This window comes from Periophthalmus magnuspinnatus, chromosome 7, assembly GCF_009829125.3.
Source record: "Periophthalmus magnuspinnatus isolate fPerMag1 chromosome 7, fPerMag1.2.pri, whole genome shotgun sequence".
In the NCBI taxonomy this organism is placed as follows: Eukaryota; Metazoa; Chordata; class Actinopteri; order Gobiiformes; family Gobiidae; genus Periophthalmus; species Periophthalmus magnuspinnatus.
The window spans coordinates 22,243,099-22,257,164 of NC_047132.1; the positions used below are offsets into that span (position 1 = coordinate 22,243,099).

General features: G+C 39.0%; 1 protein-coding gene across 2 annotated transcripts in view; it reads right to left on the reverse strand.

Annotated features, from left to right (window-relative positions):
- plxnd1 (plexin D1) overlaps positions 1-14,066 on the reverse strand; it is a 109,703-nt gene that overhangs the window by 74,403 nt on the left and 21,234 nt on the right. For both annotated transcript variants that reach the window (XM_033968977.2, XM_033968978.2), the window contains exons 5-7: positions 9,880-10,009; positions 5,799-5,976; positions 4,685-4,793 (exon numbers count right to left, since the gene is read on the reverse strand). In XM_033968977.2, the coding sequence (XP_033824868.1) occupies positions 4,685-4,793; positions 5,799-5,976; positions 9,880-10,009 (417 nt within the window). The remainder of the gene's footprint in view (positions 1-4,684; positions 4,794-5,798; positions 5,977-9,879; positions 10,010-14,066) is intronic.

The following is a 14,066-nucleotide window of genomic DNA, read 5'->3' on the forward strand; positions in this document are numbered from 1 at the left end:
CTACCAGTCGTCCCAGACCGATAGGAGTGAGGTGAGCTTGTAAGGAGATGCCGGCTATAATGGAAAACACCCATTTCTGTGTGTGTGAGAGAGAGAGTGTGCACTGATTAAAAGCAGATGGCCCCTGGAGGCTCTTATCGTTGTTGCTGTTTTCACTGACTCTTCTTCTGTCCCACTAAAACAACCCAACAGCTACCACCCACCCACAAGTCCGCCCTCCCTCTCCCTACACGCATACGTCTACTCTAGTCTATTCACACTCCCCCAGTCTCTCGGCTTGACCTAACTCTGATAGTAAAAACTCCCCAATGCTGCCCTCCCCAAACCGTAATAATGACCACACAGGCAAATTTACACATAGGCTGAATACACAGGGAAGAGTCCACGGTCTCAGGGCCTCTCAGTGGACACAGCGGTTAAGCATACACACTCAATCACGACCAAGTCACGGAAAAATGTATGCACACCAGAGTTTTATGAGATGCAGGGAGGGAAGTAAACAGTAAGTATGGAAAAGTTGTGGTAGCAATAGTGGTAATAGTAGTAGCAGCAGTAGTAGTAGAAGCTGTGGCGATAGAAAAAGAAAAAAGTAGTAACAAACAAGCTAGTTGAAGCACAAGCAAAATTAGTAGCACTAGTATTTTTTCCTCTGGCTTTTAACATATATTGATATATATTTCTGCATGCGTTTTATTGTGTTTTAGCTAATATATATATGTTGTAAATGTGCTATGGGAATACATTTGACATAGGCCTGTAACATTTCCACTTACACAAGCTATTATTATTCATAATGTAGTCATTAACAGCAGTTGTAGTGGTATAATAGAAGGAGAGGAAGGATAAGCACTGATGAGAAGGATGTCAACTGGTGGAACTCAGATCGCACTTAAAATGCTGTCATGATTAATATTGCATATGTATCGACTTACATATACAAATATTGTATAAAACAGCATTATTAATCAAAGCCCCTAAAAAGTGCTTGTCAAAACTATACCGTGCTGGTTCTTATTTCTTATTTCAGTAATGCATGTTTCATAAGAAGTTAACTCCAAATTGTAAACCTTGTATAAGTCTTTGCAAAAGCTTGATACAACCTGTTTTGTATGTTGGCCTTGCTTTACCTGTGGTCCTAATAAGTCATGCAACTTCAAAACCATGCTAAGGGCAGACACTGCATGGTTTTGAGGGTAGCTGTGGTTTCACTTGACACCTTACCTAGAAAGTGCAACTCTTGACGAGAAAGGAAGTTTTATCTCAGTGACCAATATTTGTTACCAGAGACAAACAAAACAGGTGGTTTTATTGTTGTTAAGTGCAAGTTTCGGTTTTCGGCAATATGTTGGGTGTTAACAATTCTCTGTAATTCATTATCTACTGCCTCAATGTACTTTCTATTACCTACAATTTAGCAAGTTTTTATGTAAACATTATGCGCACACATTACATGCATGCACATGCACACCTGGTGTGTATGTGCATGTGTTTGAATGATTCACACATACTTACCTTATTACCTTTTGAGCATTGTGCAAAATTTGGATTTGGACGTACACTGTTTTGTTTTTTTATTATGCCTGCTCAAATAAACAATATTCATTCATTCATTCAATATCTATTTCCAAAACCTTTTAAACAGTCCAGGAACAATTTAAATAAGTTATAGTTGTACAAGAAGGAGTTGTTGTGATAGTAGTATCATAACAGTAGTATTAGCACTAGTACAGAGGGACTAGTTTAATCCTTGTAAAAAATACTCAGTTTGAGGGCATTTAATTAGTGTTACTACTTTGGAAATGAATAATATACTACATCTATCTTTATTTCTTCACAGTGTACATTGCTCATTACAAATCTTGGCTTTGAATAGTGCCATAATAGAATTAGCCTATTTGTGTAAGGGCAATAGGACAAAACCACAAGCAGAGAAAAAAATTAAACTTGCGATTTTGAGAGGAAAATAAAGGAGAGAATGAGTGTTGGACATAAAGAGGCCAGATAAGGTGCATCCCACTGGGCTGGCTGTCATTACCACTTTGTCCAGAAAGAAACAGAGAAACAGCTTTAGACATGGTGTAACTTAAACCTCCCTTTGTTGTAGAGTCGGAGGCATGCTTTTGAAAACAATACTTACTTTTATTACTCAGGAGTATTCTGGGGGCAGGTCCCATTGTAAAATATAGCTGAAAGCAGAAATTAATGATAGGTGTGTTTTCTTTCCACAGGGATGATATAGCCTCACTCCAGATGGGATTTACACTAGGCTAAAGAGCAAAAATAAATCTGGCAGATTGATTATAGAGCTTTTGAAAACATACCAGAAACCAGCAAGGTGGTATTTAGCTAGCATGCCTGTTTACTTTATACTTTACATTAGTAATGGCAAAAAGTGGGTGCCCCCCCCAACGTTTCTTATAGAATCATTTGACACTATCTTGCCATTCTGCAAAGGTGGTTCTCAATTGATGCGCCATCCACTAAGGGAAGTGAGACCAAGATGACACTGCCAGCAGTAAAAACAGCACAGGTCTTGGGCTAATATGAATGTACAACAGATGTGCTTTGTACTAAACTAGCACTGTGCTGCACTTAAGCCAGTTGGTCTAGTTAATACAATATTTGGGTAATGATCTAATTTATATATAATTTGCATGAAATTATTATTTAAGGCTGGTTCATTATTTTTTTTAAATATGTAAATTGTGCTCATTTTATAAACAACTGCATGCCCTTTCATATGTTTCCTCTGTTATGCGTAACAGTAGTTATGCGTAACAGGAGTTTCTGCATACAGATTTACATCATACAATAAGAGCCAACCTGGAGCCTTTGACATTCAATGAACTCGTGCATCTGTCCTTTGGAGAAAAAAGGTGTGAGAATCAGTAAACGACTCACGGTTTTCCAACGTATTCTAAGTTCTATGTATTTCAATGGGGATATGTGCCCTACTCTCACGTACAGCATCAAAAATAGGCTTGATTCTATTTTCTTAAATCTACGCGTGCAGGACGTGCTGCTCCGTACACGTGCCTACTGCGGGTAGTGTCACCCTCCCCATTCACTTTTAATGCAATCTATGTCCAAAACCTGCAGTTTTTATGCTTGTGTAGGGCAAAATATACATGCATTGTGTCCTAGAGCCTGAGATTTACCTGAAGATTAGTGATGGTAATGAAGAGACAGATGGTACTAGTAGTAATAGTGGCATAGAACATAAAAGATGCTAAAGTGTATAGGCTGGAGTATAGAACTGAAGTTCCTTGCTAAATTGTCATATATTGGAAACTGGATGTTTACTCCCTTAAATAGCTTTGGTCAGACTACTGTAGATGTGTGAAATTCCCCTTAATGCATACAAATATTGACTGACAAAGACAAATACAGCGGGTAATGCATATTTATGACAGTTGGATCAAAGATAATTTATTGCAGACATTAGACACACCTAAATCCCTAACACTGGACTGTAGTGATGCAGCTGTGTTTAGGAGCAGCTCATAATGCCGTCTCTTTGGGGATTATTGGAGTCAGATAGAGCATCTCTCCCACTCCGCAGTTTCCAGCCCAATGTGCAGCTTCCTGTGAGAATGGCACTGTGCTCATTATCACCTCCAACAAACTGCCGTCTAATTTCACACTCTTGGACCTCGTGAGCAGCACACACATGTACCTGCAGCTCCTCTATTCACACCTAGGCAAGCTTTTATCAAAACAAGAACACAAAAAGAACAAAGGGGACACACCCAGATGCTTTGAAACGCATGCAATCAGTCACACACACAGTACAGTCCCCATGAGCCCCTATGCTGTCCGCCCATCAGATAAAGTAGATTCTTTGACATTGTCCAACATGCAAAGAGAAGGAGCCAAGTTGGACTAACTCCACAAATGAGAAAGCTCTTTTTGTGACCAGACCATATAAGACACAGTCCTTCACAAAAAACTAAATACATGACATAACATGCCACACACATCTATCCAGTTACCAAGCTGGACAGAACCTTAATGTAGATTTTAATTGCTTACTGAAACTAAATCATTATAGAACATTTTAGGGACACTCACTTGTGCAAGCACTACAGCAAAACTATAGACTATACTGGGAGTAAACCTGGATTAGAACAGGACCAAGCAATTTCTACATCAGGACCAAAATGGACTTAAACCAGGACCAAACTAGAAGATGTATAAATGAATGTATTTTCTGGCAACTGCTGCTCGCAAAAATCTGTTTACTTCACATGCCATTATTATTGGCTCAATATTTATTCTGATAAGAGTGTCACAGTGTTACTTTAAATGTCTGGGATTCATTAATAAAAAGCTTGAATACAAAGCAGTTGAAAGCAGAAATGGTCAGAGTTAGATACAGAATAAAACGCCAGGAAATGTAACATGGGAGCAGCATTGTTCTTCCTCCTGCCTCTAGCTATTTGTCAGCAATACCACAGAGACATTTGGGCTGACATTTGAGTGACGCCGTAGCTTTAGGAGCAGCTCTGATCATGTCAAATGCTTAGAAAGGTCTTTTTTAGGCTTCTCCTGTAGCTCCAAAAAGCCCCTAGTTGAAGGTAAGTGAATTAAATTTGCATGTAATGGATGTTTTTCGCTTGGACAGCGCAGAATAAATGAGGGATTTGAGATAAACAGTGTATGACAATGGTTTTTGGGGACTCACGATGTCTTTGGATGTATGGCTCCGGTCCGTTCACAGTCATAAACGATGAAGTTCCCAGATACCACAGCTGTGCCATTCACTTTTATCGCCACCGAAACAGTCAGATGATCTGCACAAACAAAGGAAACAGTGAGGAGTGCTGCCAGCTTTCAAACCATTCAAAATTCAGCCCGTGTCACAAGACAAAACAGAGCCGACAGATGTCCTACAAGATTTGCAAGAGTTGGGGATACAAGTGCATTTCCCCCAGTAAAAGAAAAAAAAAAAAAATCAAAATTGTGGAATCATTTCTGTACCTCAATTCAAAAGGTAAAATCCACACAGTATGTTTTATAGATTTTGTCATGACAAATAAATATTTCATGATGCATATGGAGGAAAATAAGATATATTTTAAAAATACATTTATAAAAGTGCCTCAGAATTTATCTTTTTATTTAAAGCCACACTATGGAACTTTTTAGTCAAATAATAGACTAATATAAAAGCACACATTTACATTCTGCACTAAAAAACTTGCATTTTTACTAAGAGTGGGGCTTGCATCTCCACAAACTTGACTCTTATTTGGCCTGGAGGAATATTTCCATGGAGCAATATCTCTTGACTATAATCTCCCACATTATGTCATAAAACGCATTTATCTCCGTGGAAAATGTTCTGAAGTATGGGTTTAGCTTTCTATTTCCATAGGATTATGCTGGTGATATGCCACCTCCAGAAATTTACATATAGCACTTTTAAGACCACTGATGCAAACAAACATTCTCACTGTGTACAGTAAAAGCCAAAGTTAAATCTGTCAACTGGACAAAAAGTAGGAGTGAACAAACTCCTACAACATTTTGTCCAGTTGACAGATTTAACTTTGGGTTTTACTAAGGATCAGACCTGGACGAGAGATTACACAGGCATTGTGTACAGTGATCTGGATATGGATCTGGCAAGAGTTTTACAACAGATGCCCTCACCTGGTTATCTGATATTAGAACAAGCACAAGGTTACACTGATTTACATCCCTTGTGGCTGGATTATGTACTAAATCTGCATTGTTTTACTGACATAAAACTTTCCCACAACAATGCCACCTGTACATGTATTTTCAGTGCTCACCTGTGCCGGGGAGGATGGGCTGGTAGTTCTCTCGGGGCAGCAGGGGGCAGGTCTGGATCTGAGCAGTGCCATAGTCCAGGTGCACAGTTGCAGCTGTGGACACCCCTGGCCCGTATTCACACTCCACCCGAGAGCCAATGAGATCCGGGACACTACCATTTATCAAGATCCCAATGTCCTACAACCACAAAGACAGATCAATGTGAATCAATACAGCTGCTTCCTCACACTGGCCCACACACACTTATAGTTATCTGCAGAAGTAAAATTTTACCTAACTGGAAAGTATAATGCACACTTTTACACCGGGTTCATACACAAGGATAAATATCTGGTCATGTACTCCTCTTGAGATGAAGTCAAATTTCCAATCAGCCATCTTTGGAATATTTTTCATATTGATTGATGTTGTTTTGACAAATGCCATTCCAAACTCAACGCAATTTATCCAAGCTTAAAACTGCCAAGACAATAATTACCAGCAATGTTTCTTCTTTGAGGGAATGTAAGAAGTATAGTAGTAACAGTTTGAACTAAGTCACTAATTTTAAAAAGTATATCCAGAGTATTAGTCTTTATGTCAAGGTGATGTATGGCTATAGAAAATATCCATATAAATGATAATACTGACACTACCTTATGCCACTACCAATAACTAACTAGAAAACCCTTTTAAATCATACTGTAAAGAAAAAGCTGACAAAAGCTCTCAAAAATATTACATATCTCTATGCATTTGACTGCAGTCACAAGACTACACCTGCAGGGGAGTTCATGCAAAAAAGGACAAGAAATAATGTATTTATATAAAGAGATGAAACTTGTGAATCATTTTCCTTTTTACACATAAATACCAAAAAATACCAATTCTTCAGCTAACTCATCAACTTCTTGGTCCTATATAAATCCTTATAATCTAAAAAAAAAATTGTTGACTAATAGAAATTTTGAACGACTAAGACATCAATGATTGACTAAATGACTAAAGGACAACAGCCCTAGTACGCAACGCTACCAAGATATTCACAGGAGTTTTGGATTTAGTAATAAGAAACTCTGTAGTGATGGTAGTATCACCTCTGTATAGTATAACTTTTCCCTCCATATTTAGTAACATTTTAACTTCAATAATATTATTTTAAAGTAATAGGACCTTCAATATAAAGCACTTCCTCCAACTCCCTTATTTATACAATAGTAAAGTAATAGGCTTAGTCTTTAGCAGAGGTTGAACGACATTGGCTTTTATTCAAATTTGTTCAGTAGTTCAAGGAGAGAAGCCGAGAAAAGCGAATGTGCAATGAAGAAACAGATGGCGGGGTGCTAGCATCACGTCTAAAATTGGCTTAAGTGATGAAGTATGACAGACATATAATGAGAAACATAGCACCTCGCTGACATGACTGCGTTTCAGCAAAAAGATTTCAATGTGTGAAGAAGAGACAGCGGCAAGGAGGCTGCTATAGGCTACGAGCAAGGGCAGTGTGGCATATAGCTTTGCAAAATATAAGACACCAGCGCGAAATGATGCGTTTGTCAGTTTGTATTATTTATTTAGGTGAAAATTGGTGAATTGTGCAGGTTTTTTTTTTTCTTTTTTTGGATCCGCTTATACTATTTACCCTGACATCCCTTCCTTACTCATCCTGTTGTTTCAGATTTGTACCACAACAGTCCTTTGCCCAACCTTCACTACATCAGCAAAACCAGTTACCTTCTCAGGCTCCCATTCACTTCCTCTTCCCCATGACAACCGTGCAAAATGTATTTTTCCATAGACATCTATCATACACCTTGTACAATAATGTCTTAATAGACCCAATTTTATATGTATGTATGTATATATATATATATATATACACAGTCTGTGCTCAAAGAATGAGGTCAGCTGACTACCTGAATATACTGAATGACCAGGTCATTCCATCAATGGATTTTTTCTTCCCTGATGGCACAGGCATATTCCAAGATGACAATGCCAGGATTCATCGGGCTCAGATTGTGAAAGAGTGGTTCAGGCTTTCACATGGATTGGCCACCACAGAGTCCAGACCTTAACCCCATTAAGAATCTTTGGGATGTGCTTGGCTTTGTGCAGTGGTCAGACTCTACCATCATCAGTGCAAGATCTTGGTGAAAAATTAATGCAACACTGGATGGAAATAAATCTTCTGACATTGCAGAAGCTTCTCAAAACAATGCCACAGCGAACACGTGCTGTAATCAAAAGCTAAAGGCGGCCCAACGAATATTAGACTGTGTGACCTTTTTTTTTTTGGTGGCGACTTTTTTTTGACCAGGCAGTGTATACATGAAAGTTCACACTTCGCCGTGATTGGTTACATCCAGCTTTCACTCACTTAGAGCCTTTAACCAAAAGGCAAAGTGGGTTGGAAGGAGTGTCTGTGTTAATGCAATAGTCAAAATTGTAGATCATCTCAGGGACAAAATCACTTTTCGATTTTTATCACTATATCGACCAGGTCTAGTGCCATAGATTATTTCCTCTATAAAAAGAAAAAAAAAAAATTTGCACCACATAAATGTATTTGTCTTGGTTGAAATAACACATTTCAGAGCATAATTATACTGAAATTATGATCAAACTAGGGAAATGGAAGTTCTTTCTCTCTTTTATCACTCCTTGGCTGTATTTTGTGAATCCGGAAACACAAAACCGGAACATGCAGTTAACTTACTAAACCTACACTATTGTCTTTTGGAAATGATGATTTCCTGTCTCGGACCCTAACTTCCTTTCTGCTGCTTCCTGTTTAGGAGACAGCCTTGAGCGGCCATTCCTGTGGCTTAGAGGATGCCTGAAGGATGGGGCTGACCTACATAACAAGAAAATTTCACCAATTAATGAACCAATTAATGACCTGTCGCTGCGCCGCCTCTTCTCATTACGAGCCATAATTACAGGTCAAATGCATTTAACGTGTCAGGATTCAGCCAGCCAATTCAACTGGGCTGCTGATTTTACAGTTGTTTTGTGCAAACCTGGGAAAGAACAACATAGCCGTCATAGTACTCAAATGACACTTGCCATGTATTTGTTATTATGATTTATTATCGTGTCAAGTTTCATTAAAGTGAGTCTAATGGGATTATTAGAGTAGTCAATAGCACATTTCCCATGTCTGAGAGATTTATAAATTGGCTTAATACAAAAAGTTATTACTAGAATCATCTTTTTCATTGTTACTTTTCACCAACAACAAAACATGCAGTAACTTTACATGTATAATTCTTTCTCTGAACAAACCACCTCCATCTGGAAAATCTGGCTTTATCACTAAAACATTCAACAATCCCTCTGATATATATATCTTTCGTGTCCTTACCCTCTGCAGGTAGTCTTATCCGTTTTTTCGAAGTTCGAGTCCTCTACCAGAGACCTGGGAGCTTGAGGGTTCTGCACAGCATCTTTGCTGCTCCTAGTACTGCACTTTCCTGAACTGAGATCTCTGATTTTTTTCCCTATGATTTGCTGTAGTCACTCCTCTAGTTTGGGGGTTACTGCCTCGAGTGCTACAATGACCACGGACACCACTGATGCCTTCAACTTCCAGACCTTCTTCAGCTCTTCTTTGGGCCCCTGGTATTTCTCTAGTTCCTTGTGTTCCTTTTTGCTGATGCTCCCATCACTTGGTACTGCAATGTTCACGAAAACGGCTTTGCTGGACATTGCAGTACCAAGTGATGGGAATATCAAGATATATATTTGCTCTTTGCTTTCCCTTAACCATTATGTGTGATCTAAGACTGAAGGAACACTGAGTAAACAACACTTATACTCCAAAAGTGTTTTTACCCAGAACTGCCAGGAGGAGATAGAAGGCATGTTGTTCACCCCTCAACAACTCATTTAAGTATCAACTACAAAACTGTTTATGGAAGGTAAAAAGTTTCAAGATTTCAATGCAATGAGTCAACCTTTGCTACGTGCAGGTCTGCTTATTGAATGTGTAGTTATTGACCAAAAAATTATTTCACTTGTTAGATGAAGCTTAAACCCGAGTCTGTTGCATGGAAACTGAGTGGTGCAAGTTTAATGTTTAACTGTGTGTAAACCCACCTTGATGTCTGCAGAGATGCTGATCTCAGGTGGAGTGAGGGTCATGGATGGACACTGCTGTGGCCCCTCTCCCAAACTGATCCACGAGCGAGGAGACACACCCAGACTGCAGTCCTTCTGGAGACTACACCTGCACACAAATAAAAAATCATACTTAAAGGTGAACTCTGTAAATTTTCTGATAAGGAATCCAATGCCTGTATGTATCTACATTATACCTCCATTTTTTTCTTTTATTTGTATTGCTTAAAAAATACCTGGCAAAACATTGTTACTGTGATTGGACTTGTCTCTCCTCAGATCTGATTTGGAACTTGGTCTGGTGAAGCCACATGCTTCTCTCTGTGTATACAGTTTTATGCCATACTGTAGAGGCTTCTAGGCGAAGCAAACACATCTCCATAGAGACAAGCAGGTGGCGGACTCTCCAACAGAAAAGTCACACCTTTATTATTCATACCAGGTGTTGTATATTCAACTATTTGGTGTCTTGCACCAGCATGTTGTTGTAAATTTGACAAGCGCCTCAGACATGCCTATTCAGCAAAAACAGCCTATTTCCTGGGGAAGTTTGCCCTGAGACATAGTGAGGGAAGATTGTCTATTATCAGCAATGCCTTCCCTTGAACAAGAACATCTAATATACAGTAATTGCTTGTCAATGGTGTTGCTTGTAACTATCAAGAGCCGCTTCAACTCAGCACCAGCGCTGCACTGAGAATACCAAGCCTTAAGGTCAACATGTCACCCTTTTGTGTGGAAAGAAAACACAAATTTACAACGCCCTACCGTTTTAATTTTGGTTGGAATTTGCACTGCCAGGTTTCACGGTCGGCTGCCCGGAGATTTATGAGGTGACGCTCGCGTTCACATAATGCGTTCAGGTTTTGCTTTTTAAAATGGCTCAACACTGGGGACAACTTGACACTGGGTCACACTCGCAGCTATGGCAACCTGCCCCAGGCGAAGATCAGGGGCTAGTTACAGGCAGTGGAGTGAGGAAAACCAACAATAACAAAAACTGTTTCTGTGTGTGGCATTGACTGGAGGACACATAGAGTACAGCAGTGTGCCTATCTGTGAGTCTAATAAGGTCTAGGGCAGAGGCAAAGTGTGTGAGGGGGAGAGAGAGGGGGCATTCAACAAGCAAGGTGGCCCTGGAAGTGACTTCTGCCTCACTAATGAACTTGACTGTCTGTTTGGCAGGAAACGCAGTTCATCTGTGAGAGGACAGAGTGACCTCCAACTGAGGAGAACTCAAACAGACCCCTGTAACAATGTCCCATACAAAGAGCAGGGTTTATACCCCTACCTCATGCCTATGGAAAAGTCCAAAACTGGCTTGTTCAAAAATACTACTCATACTCAGTAAATGCACATCTATATAAGAAGAACAACATGTTTTAGGTACTAGAGTTGTCAAAAGTATTGACAATCAGATACTAATCTAAAACTAGCATCAAAACCAGACACTATCGATGCTAAAAAAGTCACATTCAGAGGACAGAAATGAACCTTTCCTGCATAGCTTTAGAATGATCTTGAGCTGCATAAGAACAAGTATAAGACCACTAAGCCCACATAGCCTAGTATACACCCATGGACCACTATGGAACCTACCTGGACGACTGAAGGATAACACAGGTATAACCTCAAGTTAATATAAAAGAAAGTACTATAATTTAATGCTGAAAATTACATTCTATTGTCCAAATAAAGAGTTTTTTACTATCATCATGGAATTGCAATTGGTATTGAGTATTGAGTCTATACCTTAGTGTCGAAATCAAGTTTGAAATTTTAGTATCGTAGTATCACTATTAGTTACACTGATCATTCTTAAGCAGCTCCTTGTGAGGTTATAGGGTCTGCTCTGAGTGGACATTATTTATTTATGTTGTTTTAATATTAGTGAATAAATAAATTGTCCATATTATTAACAATAAAACATTGACCATGCATCCTGATAAATTATCTGCATTCATATCGATTTAGTTTGTCATTAACATGCAATAAAGTAGAATGACAGATGTGCCCTGTTATCATGGGTTATAACCATGTAAATACCATGGCTTCAGTTAGTACCATGTTATTTTCATTCTATCACCAATTACTGCTCTGTAAAGATTTGTGATTAGTTGAAAATGTACTTTTTCTCAGTGCTAATATGAGGAAAGGGGGGGGGGGGGGGGGGGGGGGGGGACTGAATTGGGGCTCTGATGAACTTGACTGTCTGCACATCTGCGGAGCCCTGTGAAAAGGACAAAGTGACCTCAGAGCGCACCCAACCCAAATAGACCCCATTTACCACTGTCCTGTGCAAAGACACAAGCTCATCACTTTTATACAAAAAAAACCTCCCCTATCCCCCCCCCCCCCCCCCCCCCCCCCCCGCCACATGCCCGCTAGTGTTGGTGCAAAATGTATGTGCAGAGTCCAGACGCAGAATCCCTGTGGCATTGAGGGACAGAGAGGGGCTGTGAGGTCAGATGCTCCACTAAAAATAACCCATGGAGTGGCTCTGCTGCTAGCTACATAACCCCCTATTGCGAACACACTCCGAAGCACTAACAACTCACCAACTTAGCAGCAGCAGTGGGGGAAAGGCTCTGTGGTTAGAGTGCCCCATCAGCCACTAACACGTTCTCATCAGATTCATGCTAATTTGACCAGCAATTTGCCACTTCTTTCCAAGTCTCAAGTAATCAGTTCTATTTCCTCATAAAAAGGGGAAAAATATGCAGCATACAAAACTACATACAGGCAATCAGAGGTGGACTTATGGAGTTAGATACATTGAGGATTCATTCACACTGGTCCTGGTTTGGTCCTAATTTAAGCCCCATTTAAGGCCCATGGTCCTTGGTGTAGACTTCGCTGGGGCCTGTTCTAGTTCAGAGTTTTGTTTCCAGTTTAGACCCAGTTAGGAGTGGGCAGATGATGTTTGTGAATTAATTTGAAGATATGCAAGATATGTCATTTGTAAAAGAAAACTCTGCAAAAAGAGATTATTTAAGATGAAAATAGAAAAAGAAAATATGTGTGATATTTCTGCACTTTTTTATTAATTGTATAGCGATTGTTTAGTGATTTCACATTTGCTTCAGTTAATACAATTGAACACGCATTTAACGCATTTCTGTTGGACTGACATAATATTGTCTGAATATCGATATCAGAATACTCCAAAAATGATTCAGATGTGAATTTTTGTCAATATTGTCCAATACTATAGTCCCCAGTACTCCTAATTTTCATGTGGTGAATGTGCAAGTGAGACATTTCAGTGACCTAAATAACTTTTTTTTTTATAATTTCTTTTTTTTTTCCTATGTTTGCACATCGTACTTTATTATCTTGATGCAACAATATAATTAATTAATAAATAAATTGAATTATTTTGACTAATTAAGTTCCAACAAGATAACATAATCAATCTATTCGTGTTTAATGATAAACCTTTTAAGAACAAATTGCTTTTTTGTATTGAATTTTGTGTTGAGGTCAGTTATGAATTTGTGGTATTCTGCAAAGAGCTAATTGGGGCTTTACAAGTGAGTGTCTTGTATGAAGTAGAACACATGTGGCTGCCTCCATGTTTCTGATTTACAGACAGACAGGAGATGACACAGGTTCAGCCTGTACCAGCTCTGTAATTGGGGTCAGCAAAAAGCCAAGAAAGAAACATACCATGCGGTGTGACAAGAATAGCGAAAGTGCTGTGCTAGCTGGTTCTACAAAATTTAGATGTTATGAAACTGAAGTACCACCAAAATAATTTCCCAAAATCAAAAATTCAGTCATTGTACCCTACTCGCAAATATAGCTACTGTATTTTTGGACAAAACAGGATAGTTGCAACTTCTCTGACAAGAATTTGCAATAATGTTTGGAATGTACATTTAAGAGCATTACAACTTTAGAGAAGATGAGGATATGGCGTGCTAAATATAACTGTTTCAGAACTTTTGTGGTTCCAGGTCCATGACTTGTTTGTGTCAATGAAGATATATAAATTTAATGCCATACTTACACACAAAGCAATGGAAAATCAATGGATAGCAGGTGGTAAACAGAAGAAAAGATGCTCTGTGCAAGTAAGAGAGGTATTTTTTGTTTGTAGGGTGTTAATTGCCATTTGATACCACTGAAATTGTGATTTGATTTGGAATATTCTTAAACCTGGA